Source organism: Lepisma saccharinum, chromosome 29, assembly GCF_977018435.1.
Source record: "Lepisma saccharinum chromosome 29, izLepSacc3.1, whole genome shotgun sequence".
NCBI classification, from domain to species: domain Eukaryota; kingdom Metazoa; phylum Arthropoda; class Insecta; order Zygentoma; family Lepismatidae; genus Lepisma; species Lepisma saccharinum.
Window position 1 is genome coordinate 21,378,069 of NC_139257.1, and position 19,299 is coordinate 21,397,367.

A 19,299-nucleotide genomic window follows, 5' to 3' on the forward strand; every position below is an offset into this window, starting at 1 on the left:
AAAAAAAAAGTTCTAAATTTTTTTAATACAGGCTCCCAACTCCCCTACCCCTGCTCCTTTCCACACCTTTTATTTCTTAGTATAATGAAGGTTATTTAATTTTTACAATACAGAAAAAATACAAAGGTAGAAAAATAAGCACAAGTATATATAAGTTTATAAAAAAATGCCATCTTGTATTACAAATAAACAAGAATAATATCCTTAGAAAACTTGAAATATTTAGGATAGCAAACCCTTTTTCTTAACTATTATTATTATCATCATATTTTCTACCTCTGAGCGATACAAAATAATACAAAAATGCAGGGTATTATACTTCAATCACAAAAATAAAACTTAGCACAAAACTATGACTACAGTAAACAGCAACGTGACAAGTAAATAAACCACTGTCACGACACTGGCCTGTTTTAAATGAAAACTTATTGTAATTAGTACAAATAAAATGGGGCAAAGGAATTTCCAGGACAATCTCCAAAATTCCAGGTACAGCTTGGAAAAGTGTGAAATTTCATAACATTTCCATGACTGGAAGGAATATTTTAAAATTCCAGGTTTTCCAGGACGATTACGAACCCTGCCAGGGTGGCTACAAACAAGCTGAAATGAAATTCCCTGACTTTTCCAGGTTTTCCAGGACAAAATTTACATTTTTCCCTGACAATTACGAACTAAACTAAATCAATGTTTTTGCAAATGGAAATAATAAACTCACACAGATCCACGTATGGTTTTGCTAAGTACCAATATTATCTTCTATGAAATTGACTTCATTTCTCTATTCTCTATGATTTGAATTCAAACTGCAAAATAGTGAATTTGGAAAATTATTACAATTCACAAGCTAGGGAAGGATTACGAAATTTTATCATACGCAGTAAGTTTAAAATAAAATACTTGATATTTTTAAAGTTACAATTAAATGAGATAAGAGTGAAAAGTGATTGATTAAGAAATACAATTTGTAATTTATCAGTCTCCTTGTCCATTCTCAGTACTATATGTTGATATTTCCACTGAGGTTTGGAACCCTCTGCTTGCAAGAACCATGAGTGCGGACTCATTTTTCCATGCATAAAGCTGTTTCTCTATTCTCTGTAAAGAAAACAACTTAACTCTTTCATATAAGTGAAACAACTGAATCGAACAAAATAAAGTGTCATATTTCCTTACATTATCAATGGGATTTCTGCTTCAGTACAGTATATCCAAGTGAAGTACCGTGAAACTGACAACATGCAGTTATACCATTAATGCTGATGAAAAGGGTATGTAGGTATTAGAAATTTAACGCAAGGAATTTATAGAATAGCATTGTATAGGTACCTGATTTAGCTAACCACACATTAAAACAGGAACACTCTAATAATAAAAACTTCTGAAAGTTCATATACGAGGGGCATCCTGAAAAAAGCTCCAATGGTGCCTATACGCAGCACTAGTGGTCGGAGAGCGACACACACACATGCAGGCAGGAAGAAGTGGCATGTAGCTGTAATCTGGTACAGTTGCAATGCAGCCGTTTTAGAACAGTTCTACGTTGAAGATTGCAGCTCTCATACAGTCTCCCACCGACTGCGATATAGCCTACATTGCACGCTCAGAATTTGGCACAGAGCCACCAGCAATTGTGTGAGGTGTGCAGACCGGACGCCGTGAGTGATAGTATGGTCAGACGATGGTGCAGACAATTCACGGAAGGCCAATCGAATGTGCACAACCCCATACAGCTGAGTACACACGGGCCCTTTGCACCACTTCAGGTGAGAGATCTTGGACCACTCCCTGTACAGCCCTGGCCTTGAATGTACAGGCTTTCATCTCTTTGTTTAACTGAAGAGGTTTCTGGCAGGGCAAGAATTTGACAGCTACACTGCGGTAGAGATAGTTCCAGTCTTTGCTGTCAGACACATATGCCATGGGCATACAACATTTAGTGCCATGCTACGACAAATGCCAGAACAACGGTGGTGATTATGTCGAAAATTAGGTTAGGACTCACTGTTACTAATGCAATAAATTACAACTGATATTCTTGTTTTATTTATGCCTAATCGGTAGGGACCTTCATATTTTGTTATTTTTTTTTTCAAATTGGTGTATTTTCTTATTTTTTTATTTTTTACTATACGGTGTTATTTTTCCCAAAATTCAAATTTTCAATTTTAGCGCATTTTCTGGCAAATATCTGAAATTATACCTTCATGGTGTTTTTAAACTACTGTTTCAAATTGTAAGTCACATGCCTTACGCCTCTTCGTGAGAGTTTGATATCTTGAAAGTTATTTTGGGAGAGTTATTTTCCATACCCCTTTTTTAATTTTAAGGTAAGGATTTTAGATAATGGAATTTTCCCCACATATACTGAAGGGTGCATAATGACCATAAGTGGCGACGCACCCAAAAAATTATAATCAATCAATCTCACGTGACAAATACCGATATATTATGGCACCAAAAATTGACATTATCTTTTTTTGAATTGTTAGTGTTACGTTTCCTAAAATTCGCGTTTTTGTTTTAGAACATTTATCTGCCAAATATACCGAAACTTAATACGCCATTGTGCTTTCAAACTATTATTTTAAATTGTAGGTCACATGGTCTATGTATTTTTGTGACAGTTTGATACGTTGGAACAGATTTTTGAGGAAGTAAAACTAAAGTGCTCCCCTGTACTTTGCCATGAAGGTGTATAGGAGTGTGGAGTTAGGGCCCCACACTATCTTGATCACGGATGAAGGTGGGGGTGATGTGATCAGCACCACGCTCCTGGCTATCTTTATCCCTCAAAGTTTCCTCAAGGTAGCCGCTTCATATGATGCTGGGTGGGCGTCGGAGCAGTTTGAATAGGTGGAAAACATCCCGGTTATCCCCCGCAGGCGATCGACCCCGGGTCTCTCGCATAGTAGTCAGACGCCCTAACGACTGAGCTCCATTATTACTCGCTCGACAAATGCCAATGGTGCGCACTTAGCTTGGTAATTCAAAACATATCTCGTGTGACAAATATGAAGATGTGGCTCCCGTGTGACGGTAGATACGCACTTGATCTCCTGTTAGAACCCTGCCACTTTGCTCTGTGATACAAATGATTTTGATAGAAGTTGAAAAAATCGTGGGAAATACATGATTTAATGTGGCTGTCGGAATTACTCCATGTATGTATAACTCTATAGTTTAAAAAAGGTAAAGTGCTCCCCTGTGCATAGCAGGGTAACGCCCCAACACTTTCTTGATCCGGTCGTGAGTGGGGATGATGTGATCAGCATCACACCCCGGACCACCTTTACCCCCCAGGGTTTCCCCCAGGTACCCATGTTATTCGACGCTGGGTGGGCGCCGGGGCCGCTTCCATCGTTAGAAAAGTTCCCAGATTTGAACCGGCCGGGGATCGAACCCGGGACCTTTAGCATGGTAGTCAGATGCGTTACCGACTGAGCCACTCTTGAGTAAAATGTTGGAAAACTTGCATGTTCTATGTACACAAACATGGCCTAGAAAATACAAGAATGTTGGATTTCATGGAACTATTCATTGTTTTAGGACATTTCTTTAAACAAAATCGCTAAAAATGCCAAGAATTCGCTTTTATGCCTAATTCGCATTATTTCGATATTTCGAACAGGCGAAAAATGTGTCCAGACATCACTGCACATTCCTAAACATAACTTCGCAGCAATTACCATTTTTCACGGTCTTGGCGTTTGCGAAAAATCAATGTACCTACTAATTGGAAATTACTTTCTGGTCACTCCTCGTATAAATCAGTAGATGGAAAGTGAAAATTTAGCAGGGCTGGCAGAGAAAAGTCAATTCTTGAAGAAAGTGATCTGCTTTTATAATTGAATGATTCGAGTAAATATGATATTAAAATATTTACGTATTTATTATTAGTATTTTATTTCATAATATTGGATATTAACCTTACTCAGTGAGAGATTAATGACCATCTCTAACGTAAACGTATGTTAACTTACATGTTAACTTGTGCGAAACCAGTAATACGTCAGGATGATGAAAGAAGACCTTTGTAAGCACTGCTACATTAAATAAGGTGAAGTGAGCCAGAAGAGTAACAAAATTCGAGGAGTATATTTGCAGTCTAAAGCTCTTCTTGTTTATGCATGTGATTTTTGTTGGATGTTGCAGTCCATGAAATTTCTGTTGCATGTTGTAGTGAGATACTTTGTCGGGTGGCGATATTCGACAAAAATCGTATGTATCAATGGAACCTATTTGTTTCCATGTTCCTTCAGTTTGCCCAACAAAATGACTTACTACGACGTCCGACAACTATCGGACGGCGCCACCCGCTCTTATCCCCTCCATCTGTTGACAAGTCCCCTTACTACTCCCATACGGAGAAGAAAAAATGATAATTCAATGCATTTTCCACGTAATATTTAGAGGCTTAACCTTTACTGCCCCGATGATACCATATGGTATCATGGTGCTGATTACGAAATGAATATGCTTTGGACCTTCATACTCTTATGTTTGGGTGGAAACTCTGACACAGGTCTGGAGCAAGGCTGGGAAATTCACATTGATGATCAACCTTCCGCCTCTCACCCCCCCCCCCCCCCCCCCGCAACATATACATGCCACATTTCCGAACAGAGTTTCACATTTTAGCTCATTATTCACCTTGTATGGCACACAGGAACATGAAACATGTTTCAATCTCTTTGAAAACGTCCATTCTTTGAAGAGAATACTAAGGTTTGTGCCTTCTCCCAAAAATAGCGGGAAAAGAGGGGGCAAACTCCAGATTTTTTTTTTTTGTTTTTTGTTTTTTTCATTGAAATTCGGTGGTCGTGCCCCCAAAACCTCCCTTCCTTGGTTCGGCGTTCTGAATTGTACACGGTTACATACTCTGATGTTTTAGCTGCAAAACAAAACTTATCCGAAGTAGATTGATCCCATAGTGCCCAAGATATAACAATTTTCTGAGCAATATGCAAATTACCTATTTTTAGTAAAAAACAGTGTTTCACATTTTGGCTTATTATTCAACTTGTATGGCACCCAAGAACATGAAACATGTTTCATTCTCTTTGGAAACGTCCATTCTTTGAAGATAATACTAAGGTTTGCGCCTTCTCCCCAAATAGTGGGAGAAGAGGGGGCAAACTCCAGATTTTTGTTTTTTTCATTGTAATTCGGGGTTCGCGACCCCCAAGCCACACTTTCTCGGTCCAGCGTTCTGAATTGTACACGGTTGTATGCTCTGGTGTTCTATCTGAGAAAAAAAACTTATCCAAAGTAGATTGCTCCCATAGTGCCCGAGTTATAACAATTTTCCTCCAAAAATTAAAATTACCTATTTTTCGTAAAAAAAAATTACATTTTGGCTTATTATTCAACTTGTATGGCACCCAAGAACATGAAACATGTTACGTTCTCTTGAAAAATATCCATTCTTTGAAAAGAATACTAAAGTTCGCGACTTCTCCCCAAAATAGCGGGGGAAGAAGGGACAAACTGCAATTTTTTGTTTTTTCCATTGAAATTCAGGGGTCGTGCCCCCAAGCCCCCTTCCTCGGTCCGGCATTCTGAATTGTACACGGTTGCATGCTATGATGTTTTAGCTGAAAAACAAAACTTATCCGAAGTACATTGCTCCCATGGTGCCCGAGTTATAACAATTTTCCTCCAAAAATTCAAATTACCTATTTTTCATAAAAAAATTAAAAAAATAACATTTTGGCTTATTATTCAACTTGTATGGCACCCAAGAACATGAAACATGTTTCATTCTCTTGAAAAATGTCCATTCTTTGAAATGAATACTAAAGTTCGCGCCTTCTCCCCAAAATAGAGGGTCCGGTGTTCTGAATTGTACACGGTTGCATGCGCTGATGTTTTAGCTGCAAAACAAAAGTTATCCGAAGTAGATTGCTCCCATAGTGCCCAAGTTATAACAATTTTCCTCCAAAGAGTGTTCGAATTTAAAATTCCCGCCGAGAAGCCCGGGCGAGAGAAATTTCTCTCTCTTTCTTTCTCTCCTCCTGCCATCACTGGTTTCTGGTGCCGTGGTTGTGTTGCTTATAAAAGGGACCTAAAAGTTGAGGCCGAAACTTACGAACGAGATTTCCTGTTCCCGTGCAGAGTTCCATAACGATATCTTTAAATAAATAAATTTTTTTAAAAAAAAGTCAATGAAGACGAAATTCCCTGACTTTTTTTGACACCTCAAATTCCCTGACTTTTCCCGGTTTTCCAGGTTTTCCAGGTCTGTCGCCACCCTGCCTGCTTATATATGCATCATGGCTGCAAAAGTGCCCGGGAACTGTACCTTTTCCTATGCAATACAAATAAAGAATGATTGACTAGTTTGGTTTATTTGACTTTGCTTTTCTGCCCTTTTTGGCTAATTGCAAAGATGAGGATGAGTGATGACATGATGGAATTGATGAACAGACACTCAATAAAACACCAATGTCCTGGTTGTGATTCGAACCCAGGACCCCTGGCATTCTAGTGCACTATGTTAACAGCTCCACCACAGTGGTCGGCAGATTACAAATAAAGAAAGACAAAATATAAAATCATTTCTGTAATTTTATAAAATTGATTGATAGATTCCGGTCATTTTACATCCCTTTTCAGTCACTTTTGGTTAATTGCGAGGCTAATGAGGATGAATAGTGATACAATGAGATGTATGAATGAACAATAACGAACACAAATCTAACACAAACTGCTGAGAGGATTATCCTGGCTGCAGGTTCTGGTGCCAGAGCCTCGTTATTCTGCAAAATGCAGACCAAGGTGTGCTACGTGGAAAAGAGACTGGCGTAGGTTGTCTACAGAAATGCTCACCCCTCCTACACCCCTCATTCTTACAAGAAATCTACAAGAAAAAAGAGAAAAAAAGGGGCTTTTACTCTCTGATCCTTACAGATTTCCTGGTTTTTGAGTATTTTTTTGTTCCCTGACTTCACAAATCATAGGTGATTTCCCTGGCTTTCCCCAATTATCAACATCACTGGGAAATCTGTATGTACGTGGGCGTACCCAAAAGAAATCGAACTAATTTTTTTGTGAACTTATTTATTCACAATTTAAGTACAAACCTTCAATCCCCTTCAAAGAACTCTCCACTTGCATTAAGACACCTGTCCAATCTTTGATTCCATTTTTCAAAACATTTTTTAAAGTCATCTTTTGTGATGCATGACAGTGCCTCCGTCGTTTTTTCTTCACCTCAGCAACATCAGCAAAACACTTTCCTTTCATTCTAGGAAACAAAAAAAAAAGTTGCATGGGGCAAGGTCGGGTAAGTATGGGGTTAAGAATTGTCATCCAGACAGGGTTGTGTGAGCTGGGGCATTGTCATGATGGAAAAACCAGTCACCCGAATGCCACAAATCGGGCCACTTCCGCCGCACACTGTTGCGCAATCGTTTCAAAACTTCCAAGTAGAAAGCCTGGTTAACTGTCTGACCCTGTGGAACAAACTCTGAATGGTCCGTCGTTGATCTTCCTTGATGATTTCACGATTGTCATGTGTTCAGGCCATGGAAGGACGACCAGAACGAGGTTTGTCATCAATTGGCATTTCACCATTTTTGAAATGGGAAAACCATTCATACACTTACAGTTTTCCCCATAGCATCGTCCTTGTATGCCGTTTTTAACATTCCAAGAGTTTCTGTTCCACTCTTTCCGAGCAAAAAGCAGAATTTCACCGCCAAACGCTGTTCCCGAAAATCAGCCATTGCAAAAACGACGATCACACAAAACAGCTGTCACTCTAAACTCCGCCGAAACGTGTCCTGACCTGCTTCAGAGACGGCACTCGACTTACGGACTCAGGAAGGTTCGCTCTATGCGCTCCTAGCGGCAAAACGTGGTACTACAAAAGCTCTGACCACCACAAAATTAGTTCGGTTTCTTTTGAATAAATTTTATAACATCTTTACATTCCTTATGATAATTACATGCTATCAACAATACATGCACACAAGAAGAATTATACATGTCAAAGCTAGTTTTTTTTAACTCGAATTTATGCAGAGATAGATTAATAGGAACTATAGTACGCGTCAAATCTCCTGCATATGGCGATAGCCAATAGCAGCGCACTGCAGCGGTGCCATGTCGAAATCTCACACGGAAAAGAGACAGCGTGGTTGAGCGAAACGCCTTGTCACGGAGAGCACGGAACATTAGATAATATAACATATAATAAACTTAATGGAAGAATAGAACATACCTGATTGTGCCAGAGGGACTGCATAATTGTTTCAATATTCTCAAGGTGGAAGTTGTACAGCCTTTGTAAGATATTTTGCCCCGTAAAGAGTACGTTATCCTTTTGGCAGTAGAAAATTCGCCACAATCGTAAATTTCAAAGACGGTTCTACGAACTACGTATTTTTCAAAGTCATCTAAGTTTGTCGTTCTTTTCGGTACGTTAATGTGCTTTCTAGGTGATTGAAACATTGGAGCAGGCCCCGATCCACATTGTTTTGCCCCCGAACATATCCGAGAAACGGTAGCTTGATTCACACCACACGCTTGAGCTGTTAGAGCCTGGCACTTCTTAAAGTCAATTTTACTGCTCTCTTCTTCACTCGAACATTTTTTTTAAAAAAATTGTACACCTGAAAAATCACCCGTCGTGCCTGGCTTCGTACAACACTGTATCGTTCTCTCTTCTCTCGCTATCACTACCACTTGGTTTACTCAACGACATGCTGCACACACACACACACACACACACACACACACACACACACACACACACTAAAAACGTGGGAAAAACGAACAGTGACGGTATCCTCTTCGTCAATTTCTCCTTCTACCATCACTGGGAACGAACCTGCCCTGTTCCCTTCGCTAATCGGAAAGTTTCGGAATGCAACAGGAACGAAGGGAGAACAAAAACGATACAATGCAAATACGTTTATAATGACATTGCTTCTACAGAGGGAACGGTATAAGCTACAATCACGCTTGTTTTTCGTACATACTCGCAAATTCATTATCTTTCCATCTGTTGAACTACGGACACTTGAAATAATATATTTATATCCGAGCGCCAGGTACACGATTTAGTAGCGAGGTGAAACAGGTTCTGAACTAGGCAACGCCGCACGTCTGTGATTCGCTGGTGCTGTTCAGCAGTTCAAGGCCATATGCAGGAGATTTGACGCGCACTCTAGAACTACAGTTTAACGTGTGAACAAAACCACTATGTGCATCCATTGGGAATCAAAACTGAAAAGCCTTGTAAGAATCAACAGTGTTCCCTACAGTGGCGCCAACTTATACGGGCCTCTGGGGCTTGAGCCAAACGATTAATTAATTTAGATATAAAATCTCCATGCTTAAGAAAGCTAAATGTTTTATTATGTACCTAAAGATACTTCACAACTTAATTACTGAACTTTATCAAAGTATTTCATAATAATTTGTTACATCCACAATAAATTGTTATAGGGAAACTAAGGGAGGATAAGGACTTATAACCAGTATGAGGACCAATAGGCACTAAAAACTCAAAACAGGCAGGCAAAGGGGCACTGAAAAAACAAAATAGGCATTAAAAATTGATAAACAGGTCAACATATTATTTGTTATTTTCCTGGGTTAGGACTAAAAAAAAAAACAGTTACAACTTCAAAACTGACTAAAATTGCTAACATAAAATTCATGTAATCCTCTCAGAAATGGCCTGAAAGGGTTTTTTAAATGTAAAAACCTAAATGTCCAGGCACACAAGGTGGCACTCATTGTATCTACCAATATCAGTTGGCAACCCTGTCAGAATGCAGGTGTGTGTCCGGAAGTCTTCCATGCTTAGGCAGCTACAAGTCTCGCAATCAGTCTGTCACGGGACGTTCACATGTTCAGACAAGAATCATGGCAGTGGATGCATTCATCGGAATGAGTTTCATTCTGGAGACGCAGCAGGTACTACGGCTAAAGCTGTGCGATATTTCGATACATCGATATCAAGTCGATATTTTTCAAATATTTGATACGTCGATATTCAATATTGATAATATCGACATTGATATTAGATAGTTCGATATCTATATTCAATATCGATATTATCGACGTATGGTGGTGTTGCATTCCTTAGGTATGTACAAGTTAGCTCTTTCGAGGCAGAGCCTCCAGATGACAAAAGTAACTGAAGGACGGTTGACAAATATTTCAGCAAACACATAGCTTAATAAATGTTCAATAAACAGGAAACCGAATAATAAAAAAAAAGAACAATCTTTTTGGCTTTAATCTCCAAGCATCCACCTCACATCTGCCGTCATCGCCGGGTAGACTCTGACGTCATTGTCATGTCGCCAGGCAGATTGTTAAAAGACCCAACAAAAGCCCACGTGCTTTTCAAGGCTTTGAAAGTTAAAGGGCTCAGTATTTTAAGTTCTAAACAAGTTCTACGCAGTAAATTTGGCTCTGGAAGGAAGAAAGGGATTAGAGCTTTGTTTGTCCTGTGTTTTCCACTTAGCAACAGGCGGGGAAGTGGGAGGGGGAGGAAGCCTTTCTGTATAGCGTTATTCGAGAGCGCTTTTCGTGGCATCTGTGCTGCACAGGTGGCTACGGTCTTCGGGAGAGGGCAGAGACGTGGGTGAAATGTAATACGCACTTGCAGGCAAGGAGGTTAGCTGCACAAATAATTCTCTTGTTATCGGGCTATGAACTTGAGTGCTCTTGAAACCTTGTCGTGAGAAGAAAGAGTCTTTTGTCTCTTCGACCAGGAGAAATTCGTGACTTGTTGGAGGAGGGGTTTGACACGGGAGATGAAACAGAAGTTGAAGATATACAGGGTGGTTCAGAAGTTGATATACAGGGTGTGCCAGAAGATGATAGAGAAGAACCAGAAGAGGAAGGGGGGAAGATGAAGAAGAATTAGAGGAGAATGAAGATAGTGGTGATGCGAGTGCAGTGCAGTGGGAAGAAGTGAAGAGGGGGATAGACATCGTGGGGGGAGGGGGGGTAAGGCTTAGTGCACTTGCGAACAATCCTACTCCTTTTAAGCTTTCAGTTCGGATCTATGGGCAAATTTCTGATGGAGTTTCCGCTCAGTTGTGATAAACATTCTCCTTGACCTTGAGTTTTCTTCTTTTTTTAAAAAAAAATACTATTTGTATTATTGTTTTGATACTATGTATTCGCCATTACATAACTTGGGGTAATCAGCGACAAGTGGTGGTTTGCCCAGATCGATGAGTGCTACCGGATGGGAGCTAGCCAAACTTTGAAAAATAAATAAATAAATAAATTTGAAATTCCTCTGTCTGTTGCTTCCAAAAATGGGTACACATCGACATGTTTACCTTACCGAACAAAAGCCTTGGAAAATTTGAATAAAATGAGCTCTCATTGGCATTTATCGTGTTATTACAACTTTTTTAATAAAACATTTTCCAACATGTTACATTTTGCCTAAAATGAGCCCCGTCCTTAGGGAATTTCCATGCATGACGAATATTTCATCATCTGCCTCGAAAGGGTTAAGTCAGGATTTTCCAAATGTGGGGGGAGATATGAGCAGTGACAGCTCTAGAAGAGGGCAGGGACGAAAGTTTGAAAGATTTAGATGTGTCAGTATTGTATGGATCGTCGATACTGGTATTGTCTGGAACACTGATATCACTATTTTCGGTATCGTTGATATTGATCTTATCACATCGTCGATATCGATATTCAATTGATATCAAACTTCGATGACGAAGGTCCAATCAGTGTCGCCACTCACTCGTGGCAGAGCGTCCCAACATGATATGATGAGTCCGACAACAGAGCCAATGGCAGTGTGCAAAAACTGAAGTCTCCAAGTCGGAGGAGGTGTATTCATTCTTTGCAGTCCTGATGCTTCTCAGTGCAGTGCCCACTGTCTCTCCTGAATAGAACCCCTTCAGATGAACACCTCCACTGTCACAATTCATATCTGAGCAGGTGAACATTTCGTGGCAGACTGATAGCTGCCTAAGCATAGGAAACTTCTGCGTATGAACACTTGCGTTCCAAAAGAGTTGGCAACTGATATTGGTATGTACAATATGTACCACCCTGTATATGCCTCCCATTGCTGATGGTACAACTGACTGACTGTACTCAGAATACCACAAATTGAAACAAGAGCTGAATAACACTACGTAATTAAGCAGAGAAATTATTTACATACAGTGGGTCCACATGATCCTCCAGATGCATTGAGGATTGCCAAAAACTGCTGTGCTGAAGACACAGCTTGTCGTGCTGAAAATTACATCAATAGAATATAGGTTACATATAGGTACATGAAAACAAATTAACTTAAGACCAATTACTGTACAAAGGTTACACTGTTAAGACTTAAACGTCAAACTGGGACATAGAAGGTTGCTCAGAAAGTAATGCCCCACAATTTATTTCTCTGATTGATTGATTTGCTTTATTATACTTTGCTTTTTGTGCCACTTTTGGCTAATTTGCGAAGATGGGGATGAGTGATGATATGATGAAACTCACAAACATCCTTGCCCAGGCTGGGATTCGAACCTGGGACCCATGCCGTCGTAGCGTGATGTGCTAACCACTCCGCCAAGGGGGCCGGCTATTAAAAATGTATGAAAATCACTTTCAGTATAATTGAATGTTTCCTTTACACAGGTTATTTTTCTACATAAACCTCATCAATGTTTACGGCCTTACGCCAGCGCAAAACAAGGGCATGAATTCCTTCCCTGTACCATCTTGTGTCCAGTTCAAGTAGCTATGTTCTCACTGCATGAATCATGCTTGTGCCATGTTCAAACCTTGTCCCACGCAGAGCATCATTCAGTGGCCCAAACATGAAAATACATGGGTTAAGTCATAAGTTATGGCAACTATTTTTTTCTCGTGAACAGGGCATAACACGAAAAATCTAAGATATACGTTTGAAAGTGTATGGAATGTACTTTCGAAAGTAGCCAACAGAAGGTGAATGTGAACAACGGTGGGGTAGTAAACATACACACAAGTTCAGTCGGTGAGTGAAAGCGTTCGAAAATAGAGGTCATGAAGCAGGAGCAACGTTCATACATTAAAATAGCAGTTCTCCGCGGCAGAAATGCATGGGAAAGCTATACAGAGCTACGGGAAGCACTGGGTGTGCATGCCATGCCATATGAAACAGTGGCGAGGTGGGTGGAGGCCTTCAAACGAGCCAGTGTGTCAACTGCCAATCTGTCTCTCGCAGTGGGCATCCTGTGTCCAAGGACAAGATGTACGGGTATTGAACAGTGTTTACATGAGACCAGGTGCCATGCCTTAATAAAACACAATGGATAACCTGGGTGAATACTTTGAAGGTTGTTAAACAGTGTAGTCTCGTGTACTTGTTGTTCATGCCATAATATAACACTGTTGTCCAATGTCCTGTGTTCTGCCTCTTCCCTACGAGAGTCTCCTTCCTGCATCCAGACATCATTTGGTGGCTTCATTCGAAGGTACCTTCCATACACTTTCAAACGTATATCTTAGTTGTCCCCTGTTCGCGAGAAAAAAAATAGTTGCCATGACTTATCACTTAACCCTCGTATGATGGTGCCAGATCAGGACTATAGGGGGTGGGCGAGCACAGTCCAACCAAATTTGGCTATTGCCTCCTGGGTTCAAAGGCTAGTGCTTGCTTGTGAAATTTCAAAGAACCCATCTTGCACATATCTTTCAATACCCCAAATGTCAATAATAGCCATTGCACTATCATTACTGATGGAAAGCTGATAGGCTAATTGCCGACTCGTGATGCGCTAATCAGCACAAATAATGTCATCGGCGTACTGCAACTTGTATGAGGTGGTGGGTATGGCAGGAGGCCCAGACAGCAGAAGATCATGCAGCTCCATTTCTCAACGTTCTGAAGCCTTAAATCTCTGCACCCAGCATCCAATGGTGCTCCTATCGACCACAGAACTTCCATACACAGCACACAACCGTTTGTGAATGTTTCCCACACTTTCTTTCTCCACCAGTAAGAATTCAAATAACAGCTCGTTGTTTGTAATGTGTGTCACTCATAGACGGCATTTTCATGGACCACTACTGTGGCGCTATCTGTTGTGGATGACCATAAAGTTACAAACATGTGGGCATTAAACTTCAATGTTGCTACTCTTCCATGGTTACACTGCTCTCTTAATTGTGGAAAGAGAAAAAAAATGTAGGGCATTACTTTCTGAGCGACCCTCGTATATGTCCTGGGACATAGTTAACACCAAGCTGGGACATATTGCTGTTTTGTGTAATACTTTACTATTCTCTTACTCTGACCTTGATCTGCATAGCAGCTACAAAACCACAGCATGAGCTTTATAAACAATATAAATTTTGCACCACTAAAAATGTGAATTTGAACTTGCTTTGCTAAAACTAGATACATTTTTTTCCCTTACACTTACACATGACTGACATATCCAAAAATGGTTTCCAAATTCATTGTAACTCACTTTGGTATGGTTTTGTCAATAAAAGAAGTGATGAAGCTTCAATCATGCTCTATGCTATTTCGAGATCAATTCATCCTCTACATAGCCTTCAAGTATTCAATATTAGATACCACTATTCTATAACTCTCGCTGAATTCTTCTGTCCACTTTTGGAAGGTTTTAGGTAACAATGGCGTTGTTGGCTTAGCACCATTTGGCTGTTACATCCAGATCTACTTAGTAACTCTTTGATACATGACAGGGTTTGGTGCAGAGCACATCCAGGTGCTAACACTGACCCCATACACAACAACACAGAAATGTTGAGTTACTTAACGTTCAACTGAGTTATGAGAGTTAGATCAGTTTGGTCATTGAGGTGGTGTTTTAAGTCCACTTTAGTAAGGCTAATTGGGACTGGACCTATAGTTTAAAGTGGTTTTAGAACCACTATGTGCCTCCACCGGTTATCGAACCCGGGACCCCTTGATTACAAGGTGATGATCAGTTTCGATCAGGGTGGCCACTCTAGGACCATGATAAAATTCAAGTATAATTCCCATCTTTCAAGGTGAACTTTCACAAAATTCAAGGGTACGAGCAGATGTTTTCTCTATTTCAACGTTATGTATCACTGTCTCTCACCACCCACACACATATTCACACAAATATATTAAGAATATAAAGGGTCTGTGAGATTCCAATGTGTCCAAAAATCCTAATTCAATTCAATTGAACGGTATATATATTTAATTTAAGGTATGGAGTTTGCATTTGCCATTTTGCGTACTCAGACTACCTAATCAACTTCAAAGATATCTTATCTTGCAATAATCTTCCATATGTCAGATATATTGGTCTGCAAAAGACAGTAACAAACCAAGCAGACGCAGCTTTCTTTTCTTTTCTTTCCTCGATAAAAACAAAAGCTAAACTGTGAAAAAACTTCTCAGAGCATTAATAAATATGTATTAATTCAATGGGATTTGGACTAATAAAAAATTGCAATTTTTCACGTCTACGGTGAAAAATTCAAGCAGAATTCACGCAAAATTCCCGGCACCAATAATTCCCGGAATTCCTGGTGAGTAGCTATCCTGTGGATGCAGTCATGAATCTACATTAGCTGGGACAGTCCCTTTTTTTTTTTAAAGTCTGTCCCAATTTTTTTTTAACATATAATGGGATGTCAAAATGTTGCTTTGTGTGAAATTATTTTTTGGAATAGAATTACTGCAACAATACACCTTCTGTACTATTATTATGAACTATGACATAGTAAAATTCGGTAATTCACATCTGAATGATTGTTTTCGTGCATGAATGGCTTGCGGACAAGCAACAAGAATGCTCTTGCGGTACAAACTCTGAAAGCTATGTTGATTAATAAGGTGAACTTTAATCACACATGTGTAAACTTTTACAAAATGTTATTTAAAAAGAAGGATGTACTGAAGAAGATCCATTCATGGACAAAATATTAATGAATAACCTATAATTTTAAAGGACTGCTTGATTGGAATGCAGTGCATTTCACCATATTATGTAAATTACTTATACAGCAATTATTTATTTAATTAGTTTCCAAACATAAGTATTGATTACTTACGTGAAATGTAGTATTTCTGCGTTGCACAATTTAATGGTTATTTCCGATTAATTTCGAAGACACTCCGTCTTCATTCACTAAGGGTACGGCATCTGGAGCGGAGATGGTACAGCGTCACTGCCTTGTTAGTTCCTGGGCGGCTGTAGTTGCATTTTCTCCCGTTTGGCATGTGTATTCTGGCTTGCATTGTCTGATGTGCTTTCTGCATTCTGTTATTTGGTGGTGCTGCCACGTGGAAATACGACATTTCACGTAAGTAATTCTTAAACAGCGTTTCCATCATGAAATAAGTATTGATGACAAAACATTTTTGCGAACATTTTACCATCCCGTTTTGTCCCATTTTTTCTTCAGGAAAATATGAAAATTGTTCTGTTTTGTTGTTTTAAAAATCTGGTCACTTTAATTTATAACTAGTTCAAACTTATTCAGGTTCCGGTAACATATGGGGTAGAATTTAGTAACAGTATAAGCATCACAATTAGTTTCTAAACTAATATGAACTTCAGGCACATACTTTGTTGGAAAAGGTTTCTCCACTTACCTTCATTAGGATCACCGCCAGTTAAAACATTCTTTAGGGGAAGCAGAAGGTCATCCATATCCATTTCTGCCTGGTTGCCTTCCTAGCAAAAAATAAACACTTGTCAGAAAAAGTAACCAAAGATTACAATAAAGTTCATTCAGAATCAGTGTTGCAAACTTGGGAGAGCACAAAAGCACTAAATCATATCTAAAATGAAGTTTCAGATCATTTCCAGTTAGGCTTGCCAAACCTTCTGGAATGGCTGGGTGTCTCGCAGAATCGAACTCACTTTCCCAGTCTCCCAGACAAACTTTGTTATCTCCCAAAATGACAACTTTTAGTATTATTATGTTATTTATTATTACTTTTGCAGGACAAAGAAATCAGTTATAGCAAACCACACAATTAAATTTACACAGGCTACTGTAAGACTGGTAAAATTCAAGTACAGGGTGGTGCATATTATATCTACCAATTTGAGTTGGCAACCCTGCCAGGATGCACGTGCACATGTGCATACCTACATCCGTGGAGAGTTGGGAGTCAGGCAAATAGTACAGGGTGTCCACAAAGTCCTGCTATCATTACGATGAAACTTAACTCCTAAACTATATGAGATAAATACATGCAGTTTTTTGCAAAGTGTTCTACAGCTCTCAAAGTTTTATTTACAATTACAACACTTCCACATGTGCCCCGTTAGTTGCCCTCAGGACGTCGAGACAGTATTCGATCTCCATCCATACATGCTGCAGCATAGCAGCATCAACCTGTTCGAGAACTTCTGCAATCCGTGTACGAAGTGTGACAATATCTGGAACAGGGGTTTCGTAGACACGATCCTTGACATACACCCAAAGGAAAAAAATCCAAGGGGGAGATATCAGGGGAGCGCGGTTGCCAGGAAATGTCTATCCAAAAGGTCACTCACAACATAATCTGCAAAATAAAAAAAAATAAAAGAATAACAAAAAAATACCAATACTTATTAAAACTTTGAGAGCTGTAGAACACGTTGCAAAAAACCGCATGTCTTTATCTCATATAGTTTAGGAGCTACAGTATGTTTCATTGTAATGGTATCAGGACTTTGTGGACACCCTGTATATCATGGAGTGTTGACCAGTAAAGACGCGAATTTCGGCGGTGGAAGCCTTCATCCAAAAAGGCAGCGGGCATGCAGTGGAACAATGAAGATCGCCATGCACCTGTTCCAGCATTCTAAGGTGGGTTAGACAGTGAAGAGCCACGGGCAATGTTGCGAACCGTCAGTCGTCGTGAAATATGCGCAGTTCCACGGAACATGTTGAGATGCACGTCATGAAATCCTTCCCGCATCACCTTGTACAGTGGATCCAAGCATAAGGAGGACATTTAGAGGATGTTATTTTCATGGAGCACTGCTGTCTGTATTGTCCATATTATATACTGTATTAAATGCCTATGTGTACACTTTAATTTCATAACCACATAAAGTTACTACATAGCACTCACAGTCTTCCAGTTGACAATTGAAGTTGGTAGATACAATATGCGCCACCCTGTATAATTTCCAGTCTTCAAGGCGAACTTTCCAAAAATTCAAGCATACAAGTAAGAGTTTCCTCTATTTCAACATTACTTATTAACCAACGCCCCCAAAAAATATATTAATAATAAAAAGGATCGTCGTGATTCCAACGTATGCAGCCAGACACAATGAACTGATGCTAAACGCAGTCGAATTTCCATCATAAAAAAACTCGTAGCTTAAAATCTCGAAAAAAACAAAAAAAACATCACATGACCTGCCATGTCTATCAAGAGAGATTGTGAAGAACGTTAACAAAGTATACGGACTGTTTTCCGCTGCAGCTGTATTTTTCTTCCTCGATAAACACAAAAGCTAAACTGTGAACAACATACCCCAAAGCATTTATACAGGTAAATACGTACATATAGATTCAATGGTATTTGGATTAATAAAAGTTGCCAAAATTCCCGCAGAATTCAAGCAAAATTCCCGGAGTCAACAATTCACGGAAAATTACCGGAATTTAAGGAATTCCCAGTGAGTAGCCACCCTGTTACAATATTATTGTGAAGATTCATGACAATGAGTCATTGTTTAAGTAAGTCAGAGGAGAGAAAATTGAACATTTAAACACATTGTTGCACAAGTGTTTACATAAGATCTGCAGAAAATGAAATCAAAGGCATTTCATGGTCAGCACAATGTATTAAATAAAATGCTAATTTTCATATATATATTTTTGGTATAAATAAATTTACAGTATTTCACTTTGAACAATTCTGTTATAGTATTGTGGCTTCAGAAGAGTCCACATATCTGTATATTGATCTCATTTTTGTGTAAATACAAATTTTGGTTGCTAGGTTCTTTTGATTCAGTTGCTTCAAATTTGTACTCATAGAAGCAAGACCACACACAGATAACAGCTGATATTCAGGGCATTAGCATTCCAGAAAATTTTTAAATCTAAAGGGTTTGAAGGCTGTAAAGAAATATCCCGGAATTTTATTCTTTAAGTTCGTAAGCCTATTTCTGTTAAGTTTTGGCTGATGATCCTGGGTTGGCAAGAAGTTAACTGTTGCTTGTGATAAGGCATTTATGGCGATTTTGTTCTGATGACTCACACATTACAATGCTGTGCATGCCTAAATTATGGATAGTGGAAGGTGAGAATATTTCTTGAAAAGGGAGGGCTACATTTGGAAATAAACTATCTCTA

The 19,299-nt window shown here is 39.3% G+C and overlaps 1 protein-coding gene across 7 annotated transcripts in view; it reads right to left on the minus strand.

Moving 5' to 3' along the window:
• Positions 1 to 19,299, minus strand: part of LOC145981621 (ATP-dependent DNA/RNA helicase DHX36-like) — a 92,318-nt gene that overhangs the window by 38,924 nt on the left and 34,095 nt on the right. For 5 of the 7 annotated variants that reach the window (XM_083114996.1, XM_083114999.1, XM_083114997.1 and 2 more), the window contains 2 exons: positions 16,586 to 16,667; positions 12,167 to 12,240 (listed from right to left, as the gene is read on the minus strand). In XM_083114996.1, the coding sequence (XP_082971122.1) occupies positions 12,167 to 12,240; positions 16,586 to 16,667 (156 nt within the window). The remainder of the gene's footprint in view (positions 1 to 12,166; positions 12,241 to 16,585; positions 16,668 to 19,299) is intronic. The other 2 variants (XM_083115001.1, XM_083115002.1) reach the window with 1 other exon arrangement.